The 27310-nt window shown below is 35.8% G+C and overlaps 2 protein-coding genes across 3 annotated transcripts in view; one reads left to right on the forward strand and one right to left on the reverse strand.

Annotated features, from left to right (window-relative positions):
* Nucleotides 1–47: 47 nt before the first annotated feature.
* On the forward strand, nt 48–10605 carry slc25a40 (solute carrier family 25 member 40). Its single transcript, XM_033999207.3, has 11 exons — nt 48–415; nt 628–737; nt 1359–1418; nt 1530–1636; nt 2866–2933; nt 3460–3584; nt 4884–5057; nt 5494–5603; nt 6250–6331; nt 6943–7023; nt 9756–10605. Exons 2-11 carry the CDS (start codon nt 641–643, stop codon nt 9896–9898), a joined length of 1047 nt encoding a protein of 348 aa, XP_033855098.1. The 5' UTR covers nt 48–415; nt 628–640; the 3' UTR covers nt 9899–10605.
* Nucleotides 10606–13748: 3143 nt separating this feature from the next.
* Nucleotides 13749–27310, reverse strand: part of LOC117400545 (RUN domain-containing protein 3B) — a 46596-nt gene continuing 33034 nt past the window's right edge. For both annotated transcript variants that reach the window (XM_034000670.3, XM_034000673.3), the window contains 6 exons: nt 25339–25419; nt 24197–24362; nt 20070–20227; nt 17757–17903; nt 17364–17485; nt 13749–16250 (listed from right to left, as the gene is read on the reverse strand). In XM_034000670.3, coding sequence (XP_033856561.3) covers nt 16087–16250; nt 17364–17485; nt 17757–17903; nt 20070–20227; nt 24197–24362; nt 25339–25419 — 838 coding nt within the window. In that variant the 3' untranslated portion in view covers nt 13749–16086. The remainder of the gene's footprint in view (nt 16251–17363; nt 17486–17756; nt 17904–20069; nt 20228–24196; nt 24363–25338; nt 25420–27310) is intronic.

A 27310-nucleotide genomic window follows, 5' to 3' on the forward strand; every position in this document is an offset into this window, starting at 1 on the left:
CGTATTTTAAACAGGAAGTTTTTTTTTTTTTTTTTTTTAATAAAACATGTTGTGCCAGCACAGTGAAGTTGTGTAGAATGTGCTAAAGGCAAACACAAGTATGATAACTGAAGGAAGCAGGGACTTGTTTTGCCTTCACAGTGCTTGCTTGCTCTGAGTTGTGCATGTGTGGGTAGAGTGTAAGCACACCTGGGTTAAAGTAAATTAAGGGAAGGTGAAGTTTTTATTCTGTGAATGTATCAAGCTGATTCATGTGTAGTTGCTTGTTTTATGAATATGTATATAACTGAGTAACAGCTTTGATGACGAGTATAATTAATAGCCTGACTGTCCATTTTTAGAATTTTTTTTGAGCTCCGTTTAAACTTAACCTGGTTACATTGCAGTCGCCTTATATGCTTTGAGGACATTTTAGGTAAGTTGCATCGGTAATTAACGAAAAAACAAACACAAAATTTGTTCTACAATGTTGTAAATTCCGTATATCTTTTTTAATTTTTTTTTTTAAATGTGTTTGTAAAGATATAATTTGTGCAGCTTGGTGTGTTCTGTAACTAGTGTATATATGTGTAAACTTGTGTTAATGAAAAATCGTTTTTTTTTTTTTTTTTTTACGTATTGTAACAGGGCAAACAAGGACATGAGTGTAAGTGGACCAGCAAATGAGCTAAATGGCATCACACCTTTGCAGCAAATGGTGGCCTCCTGTTCAGGAGCTTTGCTTACTTCATTGTTTGGTAAGGAAGAAAGTATTTTAGGGGGTGGTTTCACAGACCCCGATTAGCACTAACCCTGGATTACCTTACCCAACGTAACATTATATAGTACAAGATGTGTGCTAATAAAGGTCGCTGAAACTTTAGGAAGCTTTTTTTTTTTTTTTTTACTGGTCCCTTACTTAAATATATATATATATATATATATATATATATATATATATATATATATATATATATATATATATATATATAATATTCTGAGTCGTTCTTATTGCAATTGCTCAATTTTTTTTTTTTTTGAGGGTTTTGTGTTTTATTTATTTATGTATTTATTTATTTATTTATTTATTTTCTTTTATAAATTTGAAGCTGATAATAACCGGTTGGGAATGCTAGATCTGGTGTGCCAACACAGCTATGGTATTAAAATAAGGACATCAATAAACTGATTCAAATCAATTACACAAAGCTGCTATAAAGCTTTAACTAACCAACTCAAGAGGCTAATGATGGTAAGTGCTATGTGAATATGACCCTATGTAATTAATAGGGTACACTTTCGCATGGTAAATAAACTGTTACTGAAATCTGTTTAATAGTGTTTTATTTATTTATTTATTTTTTAAATTATTATTTCAGTTACACCCTTAGATGTTGTGAAAATAAGACTCCAGGCACAAAGCAGTCCATTTTCTAAAGGTAATTTTGTTTGACAAATGTAGTTTTGTTTTGTTTTGTTTTGTTTTGTTTTGTTTTGTCTTGCGTTTCCTGTGTAATTAAATACCTGTATTTCTATACCTGTCCTTACAGGGAAATGTTTTGTATATTGCAATGGACTCATGGACCATATATGTGTCTGTGAAAATGGAAACACCAAAGCCTGGTACAAAGCACCTGGGCAATTCAGAGGGACTCTGGTAAGCTTTTTATATTTATTGTTTTAATGTATTAAATTCACCCTGACTCTGGATGAAATGTTGCTGCTGCTTCCTGGTACCTAATGTTTTTTTGCATCGCAGTTCTAACATGCTCCAATGATCTAGCTGCAGTCTGATCATGAGACCTACAGAAAATGTATCTAGATGCAGCAGTTAATATATATATATATATATACACACACACTGTGTGATTAGAAAGTACGTTTACCACATCAACACACCATGGGCCCTATTTAGCAAATATGTGCGTAGCCGCTTTTGTTAGGGCAAGCATAACAGTGTTAGCAAACTGCTGCGATAGGTCTCGATGCATATCAAATAGCGAATCATGTGCCCAGCCAGTCAAAGCACAGTGGGTGGGTGGGGGGGGGGAGAGTAAGGTTACAACCAATAAGGATTGAACAATGCCTTTTAAGAGCACCTCTGCGTCTGCGATAGCGAACGGATGGCATTTTGAAACCCAACAAAAGCGCAAAAAAATTACAAATGTCCAGCAGCCCAAGTGAGGAGGACTACCAAGCCCCTCAAGCAAGGCTACAATTTTTTTTTTTTGCAGCCTGGATATGGAGAGTGAATACGAAATACGTCATCTATACTTTGTCTGACCTGCTTGGTACTTGCAGCATCTGCAACCTCGACCACAAGGGCTTCAAGTTCAGCATCTGATTCCCTCAAACCCTGTAATTCTTCCTCTAAGTTCAACATCACATCCATTACGGAGAGCTATGTTATGTAAAACACAACCAGCCAGGATGATACAGCTAACCTTCTGAAGAGTGTACTGTAGTGTTCTCCCAGAGACATCCAGACATCTGAATCGCATTTTGAGGATTCCAAATGTTCGCTCAATTACAGTATGAGCGCATTTAAAGGTAAGGTTATACCTCTGTTCGGCAGGGGTCGTAGGGTTGAGCAGCGGTGTCAGCAGCCACCTCTTCAGTGGATACCCGTTGTCCCCTATCAACCAGCCTCCGACTTTTCGTATTTAGTTTAATCCAGGTTTTATTTTATTTAAACCCGATTCTTTGGAAGGATATTTTGTGTTCACTCTGCAGAACCACTGCATTTGAAATCCCTTCTTTCCATTAACAGGGTGTAATTGACCCAATACCAATAACTAAGAGAGCAACATTGAGTTTGATAAGGGCCCAACACAGAGTTATAATCAATATTCCATTTTAAGTACTTTTTTTTTTTTTCTGTTTCAGGATGCATTTGTTAAAATCATTCGTAATGAAGGTCTGAAGTCATTGTGGAGCGGGCTCCCACCAACTCTGTACGTTTCAATAAATAACCAACCTTATGCATTTCATTCTAACCTCAGTTCTGGCTCTGTTCTTAAAACATATATATATTGTTATTATTATGTATTGTCCACATTGTAATTTTATAGTGGTTTAAAGAGAACTGATCCCATCATATTTCTCTGATCAGACGCTGGGCTTCTGAATGCACTTTGAACCCACCTTCAAACCTACGTCAATATCCAAATTAAATAGATGGACTTTTTTTTAAAGTACATCCTTTTTCCAGTGTTTTGTTTAACAATGTTCTTGTGTCAGGTGTTTATATTGTTTATTTTGATTAACCCGACTCCCACAATAGCATAAATATGTTTTCCTGATCACCTTAATGTTCAATTACAAGTAATAACTTGCACATTTTTATGTTGGTATTTCAATGCTGTACTGTGTTTAAAAGGGATTGAGTTTTCTAAGTGCTGGCAAGTCTTGCTATATAAATATTACCCTGTTGTAGATATAAAAAAAAGTATTGCAACGACTTATCCAATTTTTTTCCAGAGTTATGGCAGTGCCAGCTACAGTTATTTATTTCACATGCTATGATCAGCTTTGTGCCTTTTTGAAGCGCAGCCTGGGATGTAGTCCTGACAAAGCACCACTTTTAGCTGGAGCTTTAGCTCGAGGTGAGTCATTTTAATATCTAATATGAAGTATTCATGTAAATCGAATAGGAAAGTGAATGCTCGGCATTGTTGCCGGTGATTAATGTATTCGATTCAGAATTGTCAACCACTAATAAGTAAAAAGTAGCCTAAAGTAGCAAATACAATCATTTTTTAAATGTATTTGTGGGGAAACTTGAATCCCTTTTAACTTTAACCCCTCCCCTCCTACACAAGACAAGATCAGTATGGGTTACACATTGTATTTGTTTTGCAAGACCTAAATGGTGAACATGCACCTGACGTACTAGAACTGAAAGCTGTCATTGCAGTTACATTTTACCTTCAGGCTGTTAATTACAACATCGTTACACACGCTATTGTAAAGTGCTTGAATAACTTTTATGTTAATTTTGATGTTGGTGCATTTGTCTGTATATTTGCTGTTTAAAAAAAAAAAAAAAAAATCTGTACACATAATTTATAACATATTTCCGTGCACATTCTGCGAAATACGATACTTTACCCGTGACACTGCCGTGAATTTTAAAGGAAATGTCTGCGATTTTCACAGCCATAATCATGACCAAACTACCTCCCTGTTTAACTGTTGGTACCAGGTTTCTCTTTCATGCCTGATGCCTCTAAATCTTTCTTTAATCTTAGATTTTTTTTAGCTGCTCTGACAATTCTCCTACCTGCTGTACCTGTAGTTTTCTTTGGCTGTCCACTTCTTCTTTCAAGCGTTTCAGTTGAATTTGTTCTGTGGTACTTCTTGATTATTGCTCTGATTGTGGATTTTGGTATTGCATATTTCCTTGATACTGTTCTCTAGCCATTTCCTTTGTTGTAGTTTGCTACAAGTGCTTTTCTTAAACATGAATGCAACTCATTCTTCTTCAACAGATGTTGGAAATAATTACCTATTTTTCTGGCTATTGACTTTATAATGCAGCTTGATTTATGGTGTTATGGTTTCCAGTCAATGAATGCATTTTTGAATTCGTTCTGTTACGTTTCTTACAGACTTTTATGCAAAGGTGCCAAAACTTTTTGTCATGAGCAAAAAGATTGTTAAACTACCATAAATTGTGTATTTTGGTCTTTGTCATATTATTAGTGGTTAATGTTCACTAAATGTTTTTCTTGAATTATCTTCTATTAAGCGTACGGTGCCGATACTTTTGTTTGTACATTCTAGGTACAGTAATTGATATTTTGGGGTTATAAGTAGACCAGTCTCTGCAGTGAAGTGTTAGCATTCGATTTTAGTCTGCTATTCATCTTTAATGTGAATTTATAACTGTCAAATTTTCTCAGTGGGTTCTGCAACCGTCATAAGTCCTTTGGAATTAATGAGGACCAAGATGCAGTCTCGGAAGCTGTCTTACAGGGAGCTACATGTTTGTCTCCAGTCTTCTGTGGCTACAGATGGCTGGCTGGCCCTTTGGAAGGGCTTGGGTCCGACTCTTCTCAGAGATGTGCCCTTCTCAGGTATGTTAAACAAAGCTGGCGAGAATGCTTAAAGAGAAATTACAACTACTATCTTAATGTTTAGAAATGTCATCAAATATTTAATTCCCACATAATATACAGCATCAACTTGGAAGTTTAGAAAAAAATGTAACAAGGCAAACTTTTAGTGTTTTTCTGGTGATTTGTGCTGGAGTAAAAATAAAGTTCTCTAAAGCTATATTGAAGTGATTTGTAAGCGTGAACTTAGCTATGTATTTTTGTTTTAAAATGTTTTTGTCAAAGGCCGTCTTTAATATGACATGGCTATATTTAAAATGTAATTTGGCAGGGCAATGTATATTAAACATAAGACTAGTTAGGCTAGTGTTCTAATTGATTTTTTTTAATACATGATAACACAGCGTGGTAGTGGCAGGTTTATGGTAGATTTTACTTCAACTGTCTGTCCCCACAGCGATGTACTGGTATAACTATGAGCAGGGCAAGAAGTGGCTGTGTGAGAAGTATGGTACGAGAGAGCCAACATTCATGATCACATTTACATCGGGAGCAGTGTCAGGCTCCGTAAGTCCACCTGTAGTAACCTCATCCAAAACTAGTGTTTACTCATCATGACGAACATAAACAATGTGGTCCTTGGGACAGATCCCTCTTTTTGGGTAACAAAACAGAAATGGGGCTTATAGAGCTACAGCAGCGAGACTGTAGATATGTCTGAATAAATGAACAATTCAGCTGTTCTTTTTTTTTTTTTTTTAAGAAGGTGGCAGCTATATCATATGAATCAAAACAGGGATGGAAATTAATTTAATTAATTTAATTAATTAACTACTTTACCTTTGAGAGAAAATGCAGTGTCAAGAATGTGATTATTGAAAGTGTTTATCCCATGAATTCACATACCCTGAATGGCACTGATCTTTTTGACTGCCTTACCTAATTTAATTTTAAAGCATGTGTTGTGTTAAAAAAAAAAAAAAAAAAAAAAACTTTTTCAAGTCTTGCAGCGTTTTACTTTTTTTAAAAAAACATCTTCGACATGCATACTGTTTTGTTTTTAAACAAGCTGTAAATATGAACAACATCAGGGGCCTTCTCAGTAACACTGTTGCTTGGATTATCAACACTGACATGAAAATACATAATAAAAAGCTGTATTGAACAGATTTGTTAGTGTAAACTTTTACTTATCATTCTTTCTTTTCTCCAGATTGCTGCTATAGCTACTTTGCCATTTGATGTGGTAAAAACTCGAAGACAGATTGAACTTGGGGAGCTAGAAGCTTTGAATAGTAGGTGTTGTTGTAAACTAAAGACCATTCTTGCTTATGGCACCCTACATCCCTACACTAAACTAAACAGTATAAGAATTGAACATGTATGTTTGAATATTGAGGTAAAACAATGATGGTATTCAACAAAACATTAGCCTACTTGATTTATGCGGTTGATTTGCTGGGATAAGCCACAGCTGTATTTTTTTAAGAGGAAATTGATCTGTATTGCATTAAACACTTAATTGTAGGTGTATTCCAGGGGACAATCAGTCACCAGTGTTATTTCCCTAGTGCTATAAAAATCTCTAGAAAATCCAGCTGTGGCTTATCCTGACAGAGTATTGGTTTCTTATAGTTCTGGTCTGGACTTCCGGTCTGCTGCAGTTTTCTTACAGAAACATCTGGACTGTGCCTTGCAAAATGTGACCTACTTATGTGACTATTTAATGGATTTCCTTGACAATGAATGTAAAACAAGTACTTAACTGTGTACCAGGTTAAAGGCTTTCTGCGAACCTTGTGTGTCACCTCATTTACCTGTGTTGTGTGAGAATAGCCTCCATAGCTTGGATTATGTCTTTGTGTTTTGAGTTTCCTGTCTAATAAACCTTCACCATGTTTTTCAGTATCTCCAAAGAAATCAACCTCAACTTTTCACATCATGGGAAGAATCATTACTGAAAATGGCATATCTGGATTATTTGCAGGTAGTGTAGTGATCATATCCCTATTTAGCTTTCCACACGATTATTGGTGGGCATGTATTGCATAGCTTTGTCTTTTAAAAGCAGTCATTTATAAAATGACTGTTTTGGATCAATGTTAACTTCCTAGAAGCCACTAGATGGCAGCAAAGGATTTGCTTTAAAATATGTCGTGACTAACCCCTCTATACAGTGTACAAATGGAAGCATGTTCTAGAATATAATGTATACAAAAAACAGCCATTTCTAAATATATATTAGGGGTGGGCAACAATATGAATATTGTATATCGATAATATCGAAGTCTTTTAAAACACAGAAATATAACACAATTGCAATGTCAAACATACATAGATGATAACTGATATTTACATATGAAAAGCAATAACTTACTTTAACTTAGTGGTGCTTTGCTTCACAATATCCATGGAGAAAAACAATGTCTTGTTATATTGTTTTACTATTCCATCCATCATCAGCCACCTCAAAACTGAAATATTTCACACTTCACTGCACAGCCTTTGTAGCCAATCCGGAAGTAATTGAATCTTCAGCTGCTCTGCATGTACATCATGCTGACCCACTAAACTTTGCTCTGTGAAACTCTTTCAGTTGGCATATACTGTTTGTGTGTCATTATAATTACATAAGTGCATAGTACCCAACTTCCTGAAAATGTTGTTTAGTGATTTTTATATAGATTGTATATATTATGTATTTTTTGTTGTGACTTTATGTGGAATGTAATAAATGAGAACCAAAACGGTGATTTTTTATCCCCCTTCACTTTACGTCATTTCCACATTTGTTTTATTTGAAGTGTTTAAAGTTAAATTTCAGTTTTCGTTTGCTTGTTCAGCTACAAAAAGGCACAAGTAAACCTCAAGTTATTACTTTATGAAAACATGTCTATGGCCACTGTTTACTGTGAAGAAACGGCAATGGCAAGGAATGAAAAAAATAAATTAAAATGCAGTGTCAACTTTATGTACTATTTATTTCGGGAATAAACAAAACAGTGTTTAACTTAAACTGCTATTTGGCATCCTTTGTTTTGTAGTTAATTTACTGGGGGAAAGTAAGTCCTATGCAATGTATTCTTTACTCCTGGGATCATTTTCAATTTTAACATGTTACATATTGTAAGGTCTTGCTGTAAAATAAAGACACACACACACAGGGGCCACGGCCACGTCACTGCCGCTATGCTGGCTCTGCCTGCGTTCAGAGCAATATAATGACTTTTTGAAAAACATACGAATATCCGAACGACAATTTCAATTATATGCGATTATCCGAACATGAAAATCCTGTGTTCGTCCCAGCACTTTTATATATATATATATATATATATATATATATATATATATATATATATAATATATATATATATATAAATATATATATATATATATATATATATATATATATGTGTATATATATATATTTAGCTCAAAGAGCCAGCTGCCCAACGTTTCGATATGTTGTACATATTTCTCAAGGGAGCCTGTGTTTGAATCAAAACAATATATATATATAGATAGATTGATCTAGATAGATAGATAGATATATCTGTATATAGATATATAGTTTAGTGTGTTCATTACTGTGAATGTATCTCTTCGAATATCTTTCAAACAAATTTCTCGTCTCTTCATGCACAGGAAATGAATGAAAACTTACTGTTGAATTGTACCGTGCTGAAGCTGAACATAACGGGACACAGCAGAGATCACTGCAGTTTCCTTCTCGTTGTTGATATTTACATGCTTTTGTAGTTGTGACTGAACTACAACTCACCCTTTTTCTCTCAGAAATTAAACAAACAAGTAAAAAAAAAAAAAAACTATTTTAAAACCGTTCAATACGGCAAAGGAAAAAATGTAAACAGGATAAAATAAACGGCTCATTCACCAGAAACTGAGATACCAGTATCCTGAGATTTGATGTCACTTGGTGCAAGTAGTGTATACAATGGTTAAATAATACTTTGGTGTGTGGTGTTTGCCTATGAGACTGACCATGATTGGTATGTATAGGGTTTGTTGTATATTAATATAAAATAAACTTGATTGTACTGCAGTATTAGCAATTGAAAGTATGCCTCTGCGAGCGTACGTGGATTTATTATTTTAATCCCACGATATCGCAATATGGAAATTATTATCGATATCATATCAAAATATCGATGCCCATACCTAGTTGTAAAATTATATATTATATACTGGGGAGGCCGCACTTTGGTTGATCCCCAGAGCCAGAATCGCAGCCGTTGTGTGTGCTGATGCGCCAGGGAGGCAAAATAAGCTGATCCCTGGAGCCAACATTACACTTCAGCCATTAACACCAGACAGAAGGATATCTACATCATCATATGGAAGGAAACGTAAATGGATGGAGACACATATGGATCACATTAGTTTACTGTAAAGCTACGTCTTAGTTGGTGCTTATCTTGGCGAGAGCCGAGTTCAAATCAGCATGAAGTTTTAACATCTACTCTCGTGTAATGGAAATCATAATTTTTTTATATATATATATATATATATATATATATATATATATATATATATATATAATATAAAAAATAACATTTTCAAGGGAAATATATACTGTATATGAATTTAATTCATAAATTCATTGATTATTTATATAAATAATAATATCAATGCCCCCCCCCCGTGAGAATAAGGGTCAAAGTAGCAAATTAATAATTCAGTTTTTATCTTTTGCAGGATTCTTGCCTCGGTTGATCAAAGTGGCTCCAGCTTGTGCTGTGATGATCAGCACATATGAAATCGGAAAGTCCTTTTTCCGCAAACGTAATGCTGATAGGGAACTTCAAAAATCATCAGAGCACAACTTCACTTCAGAATAAGGTATCGCTTTTGGAGGAAGACGTAGCCGGATAATTCAGGATTCCACAGTGATTCAGAGCATCTAGTTGATACATGTCATGAAAATTACAGATCACAAAATGATTTATGTAAAACACATGGGTATTTGTTTTCTAATCCCGGCATATCTGAAATAGTTAGTTTCTATACATAGCTGGGGAAAGAAATAAATTATTGGCAAGAATGATGACGATAATGGTAAATGTTTTTTAAGGTAAGCCTTACAAATATGTACAGCTATATTAATTACTGTATGAATGACCACTACACACAAACATACCCAGTTTATCGCATGTGTTGGAGGGGTGAACTCAAATGTTGATGCAAGGATAATTACAAACTTTTAGAACATTTCTGATAAACAACACTATGTTGTCAGCATGCAACTATAAGATTCTTATCTCTGTACCTGGTACTGTATTGAAAAAAACTCCCCAATGTGGCATGTTCTACAGTATATTGACAGTGAATGCTAATATTATTTCTGTTTTTTATTTAAAGATGAGTGTTCATTAATTCCACATATTCATGCTATATCTACTGAGTTTACTTTTCTTTCAACACACCTGAAGGAGGGCTTTTGTCCAAAACATCCTCAAATTTAATAACCATTAAACCTTTTGTGTACACCCCCCCCCCATTTTTTCACACATATATACAGTAATATATATATATATATATATATATATATATATATATATATACACACACAACCTTCCAGAGAATACAATTTTATTTTGCATGGATGTAAAATCCTTGTACCGAAGTGTCCCTCGTAAAGAAACTTTAGAAGCTTGTCAAAAAGCACTAGATAATAGACTAGATAAATCAATATCAACAGGTGCTGAACATGATCAACGTAGTTTTAGGAAACAGTTATTTTACATTTGTTGATAAGAATTACAAACAAAACGATGGTACAGCAATAAGATCTAAATTAGGAATGCATTTTGCCAGTACATACATGGGGAAATGGGAAGAACAATTACTTAGAAAATCGGAAAGAGAACCTTTAGAATACATTTGGTTTGTAGATTATATTTTGGGGGTTTGTGACACATGGAGAATAATCTATTTTTCCAGTTTTATGAAATGGCAAATGAAATACACAGTAATGTTAAGGTGGACCTTTGGACAAGAAAATAAATAGAATTTTTAGATACCATAGTAAAACTTGAAGGTTCAAGTGAGACTGACCTCTTCTGTAAACCCACTGACATGCACCAGTATTTTACACATGTCCTTTGCACATCCAATACACACTAAAAGGGCAATCCCAAAGGGTCTAGGAATAAGAATACGAAGAATATGCTCAAAAGAAAGTGACTATGTAAAAGAAAGAAATGTATTAAAAAGAAAGAAAGAATTATAGACAGTTAAGAAAAGTGGATAAACTAAAAAGAGATGATCTACTAGATTATAAAAATATTGATAAAAAGATCAAGAGAGTCCCATTAGTAATGACTTACTCTAAACTTTTACCTAATATTTCGAAGATGGTTTGGAAACACTTGCTGTTTCTACGTAATTCAGAAATGTAGCATTCAAAAGAGAAGCTAATTTAGGTGATATTTTAGTTCACAGTAAACATAAAACAATAATTGACAGAATAGGGTCTACAAATACTTGCACTAGTACATGTAAAGTGTGTAAATACATGGGCGAAAGTAAAAATATAATTTATAAAAAGAACAACACATTTCCACTAAACTAATACCTAATGTAAAAATAGCAATGTTTATGGAATATCCTGTGAAAAATGTAATGTGAAATAAAATGTTGGAGAGACTGGAACAGCTTTATATAAGATAATTCAGAACCACCTTTTCATTAATTAGAAATAATAAAAACAATGAACTAATAGTACACCAGTCAAGGACATGACATAAATGATGTAAAGTTTGTAGTATTAGAACAGCTAACATTAGACAATGCGACACGATTATGCCAGCGGAACTCAACAGAAAAGAATGAACTAATTAACGCCAATAAATGTATAACATTTAAATAAATAAATAAATAAACAAAATTCATTCAAAAGTTGTGCATGCTGATGCGCTGGGGAGGCCAAATCAAGGCTAATACTCAGAGCCAGCCTTGCATGATAATGTAAATATGTTTATATAAAATAATGTTAATTAGTATTAATACAGATTTAAAGTAAAAATGATGTCACAATATATAGAACACCATCATCATGTAAGAATAAATCCTGGATTTGAATATAAACAATAACAAGTAGTTGTCATGCCGGCAAAAAACTATAAATACCTCCAATGTTTTGATTAAAAAATATGGAAACATTGGGCAGCTGGTTCTTTGAGCTAATATATATATATATATATATATATATATATATATATATACACATATACACACACACACACATATACAGTTGTTAAAAGTTTACATACCCCAGTGGAAATTTTTATAATTTCTAGAAAATAAAGAATTTTAGGACAAATCTTTTGTAGCAAAAGTTTTGCTTTTGTTGATGAGGAAAAAAAGTTACAAGGTGCTAGAAATTTCAATATGATTTCAACAAAGGTATTTTATTAGATAATTGGGTGTCTAATTGGGTACTCTATTTTTAAGCACAAGTTATATTAGAATCAGTAAGACAATACAATGTTTGAATTGATATAGCTTCTCTTATGACTTCACTCCTTATTCCTTAACCTATCAGAAAAGACATTTACATACTGATGCATATTTTTGTCAACCAATCATATCATTGACCACATGGGTCCACCTTCCTTTTATTACCTTAAGTGAATGTTTTCCACAGGAATCCAAAATGTAAGGAAGGAAGGAGATTGTAATTTTTTTGAAGGTTTTAGCCCCAGAATGTTATCTCCAAGAAAACACAGGGTCCCCTTTTAAATTGCCATATGTTGCACTTCAAAGCTTTCTCCTTCCCATTGGTCATCCTGCTCCAGTAATTAATATTAAACCCAAAATTGTCTAACTGAAACCCAAATACTAACTGATTCTTAAACCCAGTTAATTTTGTAAACTATAGTTCCTTCAACAATGTAAACTGTGTTTTTTATTATAGGTTTTGTTTTGTTCTTTGACTTACAAAGTAAAGACTTATTTTTTACTTTTTTCTTTTTTTTCTTTTTTTTTTTTTTGGAATTCTATTGATTTTTTTTTAGCGGTCTACAAAGGTAACACGACATTCTCCTGTCAGGACACTGCACTCTGATTGGCTATCATATTATTGTTAATAAAACAATGAATAATCCTCTCCCTACACCAAAACCCTAATCTTAAGGTCCTATACTGCAGCCATTACACATCTAAAGTAGTTCATATTAGGCAGTGAATAAGCGTTTTTGTTACTTTAAAAAAAAAAAATTAAAAAAAGTGACCGGAGGGGCTGACTTCCTTAGTTGTCCTGACAGGAACATTTCATGGTACCTTTGTAAGCACAGCGATTTTTTTAGTATTACATGCAGGAGAGCTGCTATAACATTGTTACCTTTATTAAAAATGTGCTTGGATTAATCTACTGATTTTAATCAACTAATGCCCATAAATTAATCAATCATAAATCTGAATTGAGCAGCAGCCCTAATTTCATGTTTTTCTTTTTGTAGTTTAAGTCTTTACGATGCTAAAACATTATTTGCTTATTTAGGGTTTTTTTGCTTAGAAAATACTAACCAGGGCTGTCAGTATCAGAATGTAATATAAAGAGTGTGTGTATGTAGATATGGTTTTTAAACGCTGACACCTCCATAGCATTTAAATGTTCATAAGTGTACCAAAAGCTCGTCCCTATAAATGATACAGAACTAATACAGTAATTAAAAAAAACACACAAAATGATTGCAAACATGTTTAATTTTAATTCCATACCCCATGTACCAGTATAATGGTGAATAAAAAGCAATATTAAAGAAATTAATTATTTTTGTGTTTTGAATTTTATTCAGTCCATAAACATAATGCTTTTGTAATCCAGATTATTATTAATGAGACACGGGCCAATTTCCTAGGGGAATTCAGAATCCACAAACATACGTTTTTGTCAATTTTTGCATAACAAAACCAAATAGATTGCCCTTGGTTAGACACTTTAGATGTGCAACTAGAGCCATTTGTAGACCCTAAAGGTCTCCAATCCTAAAGATGGACGCACTATTTCATATGCCCAGATGCCATGAACCTTTGAATTAACTCTTGTTCTGAGGTGTAGCTCTATCTTGGGAACAGTTTTGGTGCAACTTTGCATCAGATTTAATTTAAATATTATGATTTTAAATGTGATGTTCTTGTTTTTTTGTTTTTGTCTGCAGAAGATATACCCCTTTCATTTTAAGCAAGTGCAATGGGGCTGAAATGTTCAGAGAAAAACTAAAAGGAAACCATTATATCTTAAGGGAGCCGCACTTTCATCTGTTCTGGTTTGTCCCTACTGTAGATAGGAATACACGTTATAATATAGGGATTTTTTTTATTGCGCATGCAATTTATTTTCAAACAAACATACAGGAGGTCAACAATAAGGTTAACAAGACAAAATCCACACCATGTTTGGGATTGCATTCGTGAGATCTGAAGATTCCAGAACACAATCTAAACAGTAATGTGGGACAAGACAAGAAGAAACACCATCTACAGTACCATGCAAGATCAAAATAGCATAATCTATTAAGACACTGGAGCTGTAAGCATGGTATAAAAAAATACAATTTGTAATAAACTTAATTGTGAAATGATGACTAACTCCAGAACTCCACTCAGAACCTGATGAGAGATGAAGTTAATATTGGAGCACTGAAACTCAGAACCACTCAGTACATTTGAAAACAGGGTAAGTGGAATGTGTGCACCAAGTAGCACATAGGACAGCTGAACGAAGCAAGAAACCACAGAAATCATAAAGCTGTTGAAAAAGAACAAATAAATATTACATTTACATGTACAAAATTGACTTCAAAATAACTACACTATAAATACAGATTGTGAGGGGGCTAAGGCTTAAAACAAAACAACTTTTGACAATCATTGTGTTAACGTTATTAATGGTAACAAGATGTATTGCAGGGAAATTTTAGATAGTAGCAGTGATGAAATCCTTGCACCAGTGTAGAAATCCTTGCGCCAGTGTGAGGTGATCATAAAATATATTTTAACCCCTGGTGTATGAAACTATAAAGAATACTGTAGGTAACAGTATGTTTATCTAGCAGCTTTAGCAGAGATACAAGTTTTGCTTTTCAGGATTGGGTAGATTTTGAGCTCAAATGTTCAACATTATTAAGGGTGGTCCAACCAATGCCAGAGATCTGATGTTGGAAAAGTCTAAAAAGGAATCAACCCCAAAAATAGTAGACAACAGCATATGCTTTTTTTTGCATGCTTTACAAACATGCCACTTAAAACTGTAACACTGTTGGTCTATTTTTGCCATGTTGTTTTATTAACTAAATATGTGCTTCAGTGTCAGGGGGTGCATGGATGTGCCAGAAGAAAGACGTGTTATTCATGGTCTAGTTCTTGACAGAACAAGTGGCTTACTGAGGGGCTAGAATTGACCAATAAAGAATTGAAATTAGAATCGGACTCGTAGCTTGACTGAGGCCTTTATTAAATACAAATTATGGTAGTGCCTTAATCATTATAAAGTACACATATGGCACTGCCTAAGATTTAATTCTGGGGCTGGGATCTGAATTAGATACACCTTATCTTTAAATTAAAAGTGATATAGTATAAATAAAAAATACATTCAAGTAAAGTTCAAGGTAGCTATAAAGTCACTCTGTGCTACTGCTATTGAGAGTATTCAAAGCAGAGCAAGTGAACTGACAGGAACAAGACGTTGGACCTATAAAAGACTACCATAATGGGTCTAAGGGTGCCTTACTCAATGCACAATAGTGAAGGAGGGCTTACATCCTTGGGATAGCATTTAAATGATATACAATCATTGACTGCAAATTTGTATTGCTCTGCGATGAAACCCTGTATGTTTTGCCAAGACTGGTCAAGTTCAATAAAAGCAGCAAAAATGACATTGGTCTTGGCTCCAAAGACCGCTAGGTTTAAAACAGTAAGCAAAGTCTCTCCCAGGCTTTTAATTAGCCGGTTTTGTCTGTTTATTTTTGGCAAGTGGAGTAATGGAATGTTGCCATAATGTATATGGTCTGAAGCTCCTTCAGGAAGGCAGGTGTTCTGATGAGGGTGTGAGGCCCGGGCTGGTCATTTCTGCGGTGGGGCTCGCAAGACATTCATTTGACTTGAGGCTGGCTAGAGACTTGTAGCTAGCAACGGATGTCAGAGAGCCACATAAACCCAGCAATGAAGGGGTGTCTTCCTTGCCTAGGGAAAAGAAGGTACCAAGGTTTATTTGAATTGTTACTTTAAATACTGCACTGTAATGTACATGCACATTTCACTCAAGGCTTTCCAACTGAAAACAAACAATACATTGAAAAGTTTAAGTAGCCAACAGTAAACATACTTGTTTGCAGTTTGCTTGGTTTGGGTATTGTGAATTTAAAAGCAGGACCTCAGTGACCACTTGAAAGTGCCTTGTTGACAAGACCAATGAAGCCATCTCTTTTTAAAAAGCAAGCAACACATTCAACTATTTAAATGTTTTCAATAAGTCAACAATTACTTTCTTCATTATTTTCAATATCTCCCTTGAATAATCCTGGAACATTTGCTCAGGTAATAAAACACAACATGTATTTTTATTTAAAATGTCCCACAACACCACTGCCATAGTTGAAGTTCAAATTACTCAATATATCAAAATATTAACAAGTGGTTTCACAGACTCAGATTAGCTCAAAACAACAGAAAATGGCTACATGACATTAAACATTGCAGTAACAATTACCATCTTAAAAGTAACCTATGTGTTTTTCACATCCCTATAAAGCAATGTTTTTTCTTTACATGTTTAGTAAAAAGTAAAATTTGTTCTTTAACAGTGTTTCCAACACCAAAGTAAAACATCTACTGCTAGAAACACCGTTATCAAGAACAAATAATGCATACATTCTAGTTTTCAAAATATATACTGATTTTGTTTTTGTATCCACTAGAAAGTTCTGTTAGTCTGACAAACTGATGCCTTTAGAATTCAATTAACAGGAGGTCTTACGAATGCACCCTCCTCGGAATAGGGGTTTTACCTGCTGTATATATAGTCCAGGATTAGTGTGAAATTAGGGTTTGAGAAACCAGACACACACCATTGAAATTCAAATCTGTTTTTGAATGTTTTATTATATCCTCAATTAAAATATTCAGATTGGAGTGTTCCCATTCTAGAACATGTAGCCACCTGGCACAGCTTTGATGCAGTGGAGTATTTTTAATGGCACTTGTTGAACTGCCAGATTGCTTTTTGAAGAAAGTGCTTTGTTAGGAGTACAGGAAGAGGAAAGCTAACAAAAGAAAACCATTAAAGAATATATCTACCTTCACTTTGTGAGTTTGAACCTTCCAGTTTACCATCCGAGTCCTGTAAGTGAGCAGGATCCAAAGAGCTCCGAGACAGGCTGATATCTGCAGAGAGCTGCTCCAGACTGTGGAAACTCTTTCTGTCATAAAAATACAAAAACAATTTGCATCCGACAAGCAAAACATCAAAGGGCATACAGTGCAGCAAACTAAGTAATGTAACTTTTACTTCATAAGTCAAACATTTTTAGGTATGAGTGCACCATTAATACAATCAATAGTACCCAAAAGATATAATTCATATTGTAGTTATCCGTTGTCCCAGTGTCGAAGCTCCCATCAACCAAATGCACCTGAACTTCTATACTACTTTATCAGATATAAAGAACAAAAGCAGAGTGAAATACATACTCAACCCACTGTCCAGTGTGCTTCCTGTAGAGCATCGTATCCAAGGCAACAGCATTTGTATCCAGCACACCAGGCGAAGGCCACTGATTGGTTAGGTGGGCTGTTAGCTCCTGTCGTGATCTCAGGTCATGGTTCTTTAACACAGTCCTAAGAAGAAAATACAGTACATGAACACAGGAATTATTACATAACTGATTTGTCTTTTGTATACCTTGAATATGGAGAACCTTGCTAAGGTTTTTAAAGCCCTTGTTAGTCCCTTTTAATACTATCATCACTTTCTAACATCCGTGAACCCTTTCATTTTTTTTCTTTTTTTTTTTAAAATATTTTGGTAACTATGAGAAGTCTCTTATTTTGGTCAAGCTAACTTCTTCGGGTGCAACAGTGCACCATATCTCCCTTTGAATTGAGTGAATCCCATGTATCCTGCCACCACACTGTAGATTCACTCCCTGTGCTGCATACAGGTTAGGACCCAGCAGGACCTCAACAAAGTTACTATTATGAACAAAGTGAGAGTAAAAACAATTAGCATCTACCAATCAGAATATTAAGGGTCATACAGTATAGCTACAAATGTATGTTTTTACTGTAGACTAAACAGGCTTAAAAAAACAGATACAATGTTTAGCTATATTTATCCAAGTATTGCAAAATAAATCATTCAATAATAGAACAAACAATGCTTTAAATCAAGAGAAGATGTCTAATCTAGATATGTCTGCGGATTAAAACACTTTTTTTCGAATACTGAAAGATGTTTTAGCAGAGAGTCTTAAACAAAGAAATTAAAATCAAAACACATAAATTAAATATAAATGAAACATTTCTGCCTGTTTTTGAGCAAGTCTGGTTTCTGAAGAAGTGAGTACACATAAACCCTTTTGATAAATTCACCCATAAAACATATTATACTACAAAAAGAGGATTGTGTTAGTTTGATTAGATTTTTTTTTTTTTTAAAGTAATTACAATATATTCTATGTTCAAGAGCTATTTGACCTGCTTTAGCCCACTGCCAAGCTCATAGCAATGTTCAATGCCTTTTTAATTAAAGGTGTTATACATTTTCAAATTAGACTGTGATCATATTGTTCTGAATCAATTAACTGAGAAACACAGTACCAAGTGATGTCCCATCTCAAAGGAATACAAAGCTTTTGGTAGGGTATCGTCTTTGTGTCTTATGACAGACAGTCCGGCTACAGAATACCAGCTTTATCCAGGTACAGCCAGAGAGGTGTAGTCCAATTCTCAGCACTACAGCTTTAGAATGGTTTCTAAATGTCAAATACGAACATGCAGTACTAAGAAAAACAACAATTTTTTTCAATAAATCACACGGTCTGTAGTGGTTCAAGGTATAATTTTGAAGAAATCAAATATGAAAGCATTTTTACACACTTCAGATATTTGTATTGACTTTGCCCTTTTCTGCCGAGACAGTTTCTCAGCGATTTAAATGCTAAGCTGCTAATCGTCAACATGGCTTGTTTGAAACGTGAATGGGGTTAACTTGGTTGACTGCTGTTAGTAGCCTATTTAAAACAAGTTTAATGAAGTGTTCCTGTGACAGGGAGGAACCTGTCGCTGGTTCAGCTGCGCTGCTGCTTAGTAAACAGGAAGGCTCGCACAGAGCTGAGCTGATCGGGTGGTCTTGATTGGCTGGGGAGGGGGGCATGCCCGGGGGGCCTACCCGTGTTTAGAACGCAGCAGCGCTCGCATTCAGTGCAATTGCAACGCCATAGCTACACAGGTGGGCACTGAGCGAAAACTTGCTTGTTGACATCAAGAAGGAGAGCGTCCGCTCCATGAAGAGAACTACTACACGAAACCCTCAACTCCCAGACGTGCCGTGAAGGCACTGCCCAGCCGGGATCGTCAGCAAGAGCCAGAGTCGCCGTGAGGATGCCGGGAACAATCGCCCTGTTACAAATATTTGTTCTACACTAAAAATAGTAAATTCCCTCAATTTATCATGCTAACTTTTTGCCTTAGGATAAGTTAATTTGCTCTTTACTGGACACCCTCCACAGCGGCTGTCTTTTTTGTTTTCTGGAATGCAGGGAACAAAACGGTAGTATTCTAAGTGCAGACACACCACTGCATTATCTTTACATAACCTCATCATAACCTGCCTTGATTGGTACTCTACACTTTGGATTATATAGTCCAGCATTATGTTAGCCTAATCTCATAGTACGATTATTCTAGTTCAGCTACAATTTGTGTTTATTACAACACTGCTTCTCCAGCAGATGTCGTTATTATGCAGTGCTTGATGGGGAATCAAATTCTACATTTACTTACAGCTGGTCCTGCAGCTCCAGAACAATGTATTCAAGTTGCTCTTTTTCTAGTTTGTGTTTCACATCTGTATCCTCCAGCCTCTGGAGAAGGACTTTGTTTTGAGAGACAGACTCAGACAGCTGGGCTTCTCGGAGACGTACCAGCTCTTCTAGGTAACCCTGAGAAAAACAACAACGAGAATCTGTCATCTACTGCAGGTGTTTCAAATAACAGCAGATTCATTTAAAGGTTATTCACTCATCCCCTTCATCTAAACTGCACGGGATACATGTAACATTTTATTCATTTAATAACGGTTTAGAACACTTGAATTTCAAATCTAATTTTTTTTTTTACTCATTCTTTTTTAAGATGTTTGTAATCATTCCGAATGGTTCAGAGTTGTATTGCTCTAAAATACCAGTTTAACAGCCGTAAGAAATTGGACTGGCATACATTGAGCTGTAAATACTCTTCTTAACCCTTTCAGTGCTTATGATTAGAGGTCTACTTAAATCGCAGATGATTTACATATTTTTCCTGGGTTGGTTATGGAATAAAATTAGGATTTTGTGGAGATTTTGTGGACCTGCTTAAACATTAAATAAACCTAAGTAGACAATATTTCAGAGCACTATAATAGCCTAAAAATAGTGGTACTTGCTTCCTTACTAAAACAGAGTGCTGTCATTTGTTAAAGGCAAGCATGCAACATCCCCCAGCAGTTGCTGCCGACATTCTCTGTCTGGTGTGGACTTGCCCATACATTGAGACTGCACGTCTGCATCCACTGAATTGGTTGGAAGTGTAAGGCAAAGCTTTGCCAAGTTATACAGATGTGGAAATCTATTAGAAACAGCCCCAAAACTCGGTTACCCTCAAGGGCCTCTGGCATTCTTTAATAAAGGCCATATATGCAGCACGTTCATTGTCATGTTGTTTGTCCCATCCAGGAATTTATTTTATTATTAGTCAAAAGAAAGAAAACGTGCCTATTCAGGTCTAAAATTCGAACTGCATTAAAGTAAGCAGCAGGCTGTTTGAAGGTGGCTGTGCTGGATCGTACCTGCAGTACTGATTTAACTTGGATACAACTGACAGGAATACTTTTTGTTTTCTGAAAGCTGTTATTTGTTCAAGTTCTGTTTAGGAGCCTCTGTAGTAGCCTTTAGCTTAATGTGTGATTCTGAAGCTAAATAGCGATCAATCGTATTTTCTCCAAAGTCACATTACAAGATGTGCAAAACAATTTACCTCCATCTGCATGTAAAGTTTCTTTGGGAAATGTCTTGACACAATCCTCAGCCGAAATCTACTTTGCTTTTTTTGGTATTTTACCTCCAATGCTGAAAACTAGATTTTAGCAACCTAAATCCAAATAACAATGCAACACTGACTTTGTCCCACCTCCTACTGTACAGTACAGGTCACAGAAAAGCCAGTACAGACGCACTGATAGGCTGACTAAAACATCGTTGTCATGTGAACAGTAAAGAAAGTTAACCACTTTTAAGTATTTTATTTAAAAGTTATTTGTCATAAGGACGTTTTTTTGCACACAGGCGAAGGAATTAAAAAAAGTCTATCTACAGAATGAAGATACTGTTGTGATCTGTACAGCTGTGTTTTTGTACTGTATTCCCCGCTGTCTATTTGCGTTTACATGCTGTATGTTATTCCCTCCCCATTGTATTCTGCTGCTGCTTTGTTTATCTTTTGTGTGTATTCCCGTGTATCAAGTAGGCAGCGGCTGTTTGTCTTCCCTGGTCTGTTCCCATTTGTTATCTGTCTTTACTCATTGGCTGTTGTTTGTCTGTGCCCATTGCGGTCCTAGTGTATTTTTTTTTCTCTCCGTACTAGTCCGGTATGCATTGGCCACTAAAAAGAGGTGAATTTCGCGGTGACCCCTCAATTTCCTCGATTTCCGCGAATTAGGTAGACCCCTACTTATGATGAGAAGGCTCAGGAGCACTGAAGTTTAAACACCTCAGGCTGTACATGACACCCAGGTTTGACCTCCAGAACCTAGGCTTTCAATAAAGTAGTTATGATTCTCCCAATGGAATTTATTTTTAACCACAGGAACTAGTTGCTAAATCTTTGTTAAACTACAAAATATGTGCTTTCTTCAGCACAAGAGAATCCATAATTTATAAATACAGTTTGTTTCACAGACAGCAATTAGCTGTAATCTTGCACTACACTACCCAAAGTAACATCAGGTATTTCAATAGTTCTGCTAATCAGGGTCACTGAAACCAGCATATATTATTATATATATATATATATATATATATATATATACACATATACATATACACAGTACTGTGCAAAAGTTTTAGGCAGGTGTGAAAAAATGCTGTAAAGTAAGAATGCTTTCAAAAATAGACATGTTAATAGTTTATATTTATCAATTAACAAAATGCAAAGTGAGTGAACAGAAGAAAAATCTACATCAAATCAATATTTGGTGTGACCACCCTTTGCCTTCAAAACAGCATCAATTCTTCTAGGTACACTTGCACACAGTTTTTGAAGGAACTCGGCAGGTAGGTTGGCCCAAACATCTTGGAGAACTAACCACAGTTCTTCTGTGGATTTAGGCAGCCTCAGTTGCTTCTCTCTCTTCATGTAATCCCAGACAGACTCGATGATATTGAGATCAGGGCTCTGTGGGGGCCATACTATCACTTCCAGGACTCCTTGTTCTTCTTTACGCTGAAGATAGTTCTTAATGACTTTCGCTATATGTTTGGGGTCGTTGTCATGCTGCAGAATACATTTGGGGCCAATCAGATGCCTCCCTGATGGTATTGCATGATGGATAAGTATCTGCCTGTACTTCTCAGCATTGAGGAGACCATTAATTCTGACCAAATCCCCAACTCCATTTGCAGAAATGCAGCCCCAAACTTGCAAGGAACCTCCACCATGCTTCACTGTTGCCTAAAGACACTCATTTGTGTACCGCTCTCCAGCCCTTCGGCGAACAAACTGCCTTCTGCTACAGCCAAATATTTCAAATTTTGACTCATCAGTCCAGAGCACCTGCTGCCATTTTTCTGCACCCCAGTTCCTGTGTTTTCGTGCATAGTTGAGTCGCTTGGCCTTGTTTCCACGTCGGAGGTATGGCTTTTTGGCCGCAAGTCTTCCATGAAGGCCACTTCTGACCAGACTTCTCCGGACAGTAGATGGGTGTACCAGGGTCCCACTGTTTTCTGCCAATTCTGAGCTGATGACACTGCTTGACATCTTCCAATTGCGAAGGGAAGTAAGCATGATGTGTCTTTCATCTGCTGCAGTAAGTTTCCTTGGCCGACCACTGCGTCTACAGTCCTCAACGTTGCCCGTTTCTTTGTGCTTCTTCAAAAGAGCTTGGACAGCACATCTGGAAACCCCTGTCTGCCTTGAAATTTCTGCCTGGGAGAGACCTTGCTGATGCAGTATAACTACCTTGTGTCTTGTTGCTGTGCTCAGTCTTGCCATGGTGTATGACTTTTGACAGTAAAATGTCTTCAGCAACCTCACCTTGTTAGCTGAGTTTGGCTGTTCCTCACCCAGTTTTATTCCTCCTACACAGCTGTTTCTGTTTCAGTTAATGATTGTGTTTCAACCTACATATTGAATTGATGATCATTAGCACCTGTGTGGTATAATTGTTTAATCATACACCTGACTATATGCCTACAAAATCCCTGACTTTGTGCAAGTGTACCTAGAAGAATTGATGCTGTTTTGAAGGCAAAGGGTTGTCACACCAAATATGGATTTGATTTAGATTTTTCTTCTGTTCGCTCACTTTGCATTTAGGTAATTGATAAATATAATCTCTCTCTCTATATATATATATATATAACATGTCTATTTTTGAAAGCATTCTTACTTTACAGCATTTTTTCACACCTGCCTAAAACTTTTGCACAGTACTATATACACTATTACAGTACATAAAGAAAAATTTAAACTGATTTAATCAAAGCAAGGTATTTTGCTTTCAGATTCAAGATAAAAAAGAAAATAACTTTCTAAAATCAAGAATTACAGTAACAAAACCATTAAATACATTTTTCTGCACAGGGTGAAAAAAAAGAAAAGGATACACACAGAGGACCATGCAGCTAATCTGAATGTAGCTATATCCTAGTTACCTTTTGCTCCAAGGCCAGTCTGTATTTCTGTTCTACCCTCTTACACTTGTTGTACCAGCTGCTCTCATCCATGATGAGGGGCCCTTTGTTCTCAGGGGTGCTGCTCTCGCTCCCGCTGCTACCCAGAGTCCTCAGCTCCTCCTCGTCACTACTGATGCTATCAGAGCTGAAGGAGACAGTTGTGAACACATTTCCAATTCGGATTTTTCATCATGAACTGGCCATTGAAAACATTCAAACACTTAATGCCCAGATACTAAAGCAGACAGTAATATAATGGTTTTGGAGAGTGTTTGAATGCACAGGGTTTTCAACCGGGGGTATGTGTACCCTAGGGGTACAAAGGGTCATAGGGTACGCAGAAATGCACAAATAAATATGAAAGTACAGTCTGACTATAGTTTCAAAATTATCATCCACCTGTACACCTGCGTGATTTCAATTGACTGTGTTTGTACTGTGATATTAGGTGCAGCTACATTTAGTAACAGCAATAGCGGCTGGTTGAATTGTTTTCAGTGTTTGATAGAGTGCATTCATATTACCCTGTGTATCATTTCGAGTCAAATATCGATACATTTTTTACTTGCAAAAGAGTCTACAGAAAGTGCAAAGTGAGCGAAAGTTATACGGAGTCCCTTTAGATCATTTGTATGGTGGCTTTAATAAAAAGTTTATTATTGTTATTAGTTATTATAGTTTTATCATGAGGTCAAGAGTCCAGAGCCCTAACCACTACTCCACACTGCTGCTTTAAGCTATTATATGCCAAACGCATTACCTTATTTAAAATATTGTTACCACATTATCTGTTCTGTAACTCTTGTAACAGTTAAACATGTTTATGGTAAACCATTTGTGTTGAATTTGACTGGAAAATGTATGTCACCACTGCATTTATGATTTAGCTTTAACTTCTATTGTAATCTTTTTCCCATACCATTAACATATAATATTAATCTGTGTATATAGTAATGTCTATTGAATGAATCACAGTTCTGGTCTCTTTGTTAATTTAATATCCAATGCTGTACTTTTCATTTCCAGTTTTGATAGAATTGTGCCCTATAGTATTACAATATTATAATATTTTTTTTATAATTTGCCTCTAAGACAGACACAGATTACAAAACTGTACATACCTTTGCATGAACTTCAGATAGGGTGTATAGTCTATAACAGCAGGGCAGTTACCATTAAGGCCCTCACCCTTCAGACAAAAACTAAAAAGAAAGAAAGAAAAAAAGAAGTACTATTAGAACCTAGATATATCTGAAGCTTTATGTAAAACAGCGTGACTAAAAAGTGACTCATTTAATCACAAGCTGATGACTTGATCAACCTGCTAACTAGTCATAGTATTTTATAATTAGCTTCTGATTTTCTTTTTTCACCAATAAAAAACAATAATAAACACCCCTGATACAAAAAAAATGAAAATCAGTGTATAGCCAATAAACACTGGAAATGGTTAATCAATTTACATTGACTTTACCCCTTTCCCATTTAAAAAACAAAAACCTACTACAAAAAAACAATAATACCTTTCCCAGTGCAGCTGGGCAATGTCCCTCCTTCCTGACTTGTATCTATCTACTGAGTGGCAGCAAATTCCTACATTTCTGTTGGAGACTCCGCTTGCTCAAGCATTTTGGAAAGTAACCGAAACACTAATTTCATACAGTATATAAAAAACCAAAGCCCTGAAAAAAAAAATACATAAAACTCGAAAATAGCTAAAAATAAGCACCTAAAAATGATATTAACAAAAACAGAAGCCCTGTTTATAATATTGCTAGGTTAAATTAGGTCATTAAATACAGTACTTACTAAAAGTAATTCGGATTGTACTATTGAATTTCATAAAACTGCATTTCTTTAACACTTTCAAGTTTACAAATGAAACTGCAAACTGCCATGTGACAGGGAGGACCCTGTCACTAGTTCAGCTGCACTGCTGCTTAGTAAAAAGGAAGACTTGCCCAGAGCTGAGCTGATCGGGTGGTCTTTATTGGCTGGGGGGCGTGGCCGGGGTGCCTATGCCTGTTTAAGAACGCCGGTGTTTGAGGCTACTGCATGGACACAGCCATTCAGACGGGCACTGAGTGACAACTTGTTGTGTTAACATCGAGGGAGAGAGTGTCCGCTCCGCAGAATAACTACTACGGAACCCATCAACTGTAAGATGGTGCCTGTTAAGGCACTGCCCAGACCGTCAGGAAGACCCCGAATCGCTGAGAGGCCGGGACTTCGGGAGCAACAGCAGTAGGTTAGTTTAGAGAATCTGATCCCAGACTAGGTATAGAGTGGGTTTCGTAGTGTAGTAGTTTCCTGGAGCGGGACATCTCTTTTAGAGAGGCTAGCGCTCGCCTTGTGTGGCAAACTTTTACTTTTAGCTTTGTTTTGTTTTATTTTCTTTATTAAATCCGGCACTAGGATTACCATTGTTGGGACCCTAGTGTCGGGCCTGTGTTGTTTATTAAATTGGCATGTCAACACCCATTGCTTTGTGTCTGATTCAATATTATTCAATGACGACCCATGTTTGTAATATCACCCAGCTACATGTCATAAAACAAGATTTTTAAAAAATCCAATGGAAAGGAAAATCACTTCTAATTACATTGGTGCTTCAGTAAACGACGTGGTCCGTTATAGAATGGGACACTGACAGCTACCCATTACCGTACAATCAAAAGGTAATTCCCTAATAAACAGAATTCCCTCATCCTGCAGAATTAACATTTAGCATTTTCACCAACATATCACAAAAGCTGTATTCATTACAATTTCTGCATTGTGTGAACCAGCACTGCCTAAAGAAAACATAATCTGAGCTACACTTCGTCATACAGTACTTTCTCACTCTATCATAATGTCACTGAACCTTTCAATCCAGTCTTGCAAAGTAATTTACCGGAGACTAAATAAAAACCTTATTGCTTATTCACCACCCATGACTCAAATCCAATCTTTGGTCAAGATCTGAAAGAGTTTGTTTGAACCTCCCCTCACAGGAAACTGGCTGCCCAGAGAGTCTCTCCAGGGGTGAGAGTAGATTCATTATCCCCATTCATATTGGACTCTGTCTGGGCAGGCAGTCGTCCAGGAAGT

This window comes from Acipenser ruthenus, chromosome 4 (genome assembly GCF_902713425.1).
Source record: "Acipenser ruthenus chromosome 4, fAciRut3.2 maternal haplotype, whole genome shotgun sequence".
NCBI lineage: Eukaryota > Metazoa > Chordata > Actinopteri > Acipenseriformes > Acipenseridae > Acipenser > Acipenser ruthenus.

Excerpts from the sequence above, each read along its gene's own strand:
- slc25a40 (XM_033999207.3), top strand. The coding sequence starts at position 641 with ATGAGTGTAAGTGGACCAGCAAATGAGCTAAATGGCATCACACCTTTG. Across the intron at positions 1,637-2,865 it reads GGCAATTCAGAGGGACTCTG|GATGCATTTGTTAAAATCAT; the intron begins GTAAGCTTTTTA and ends TTTCTGTTTCAG. Across the intron at positions 6,332-6,942 it reads GGAGCTAGAAGCTTTGAATA|TATCTCCAAAGAAATCAACC; the intron begins GTAGGTGTTGTT and ends CATGTTTTTCAG.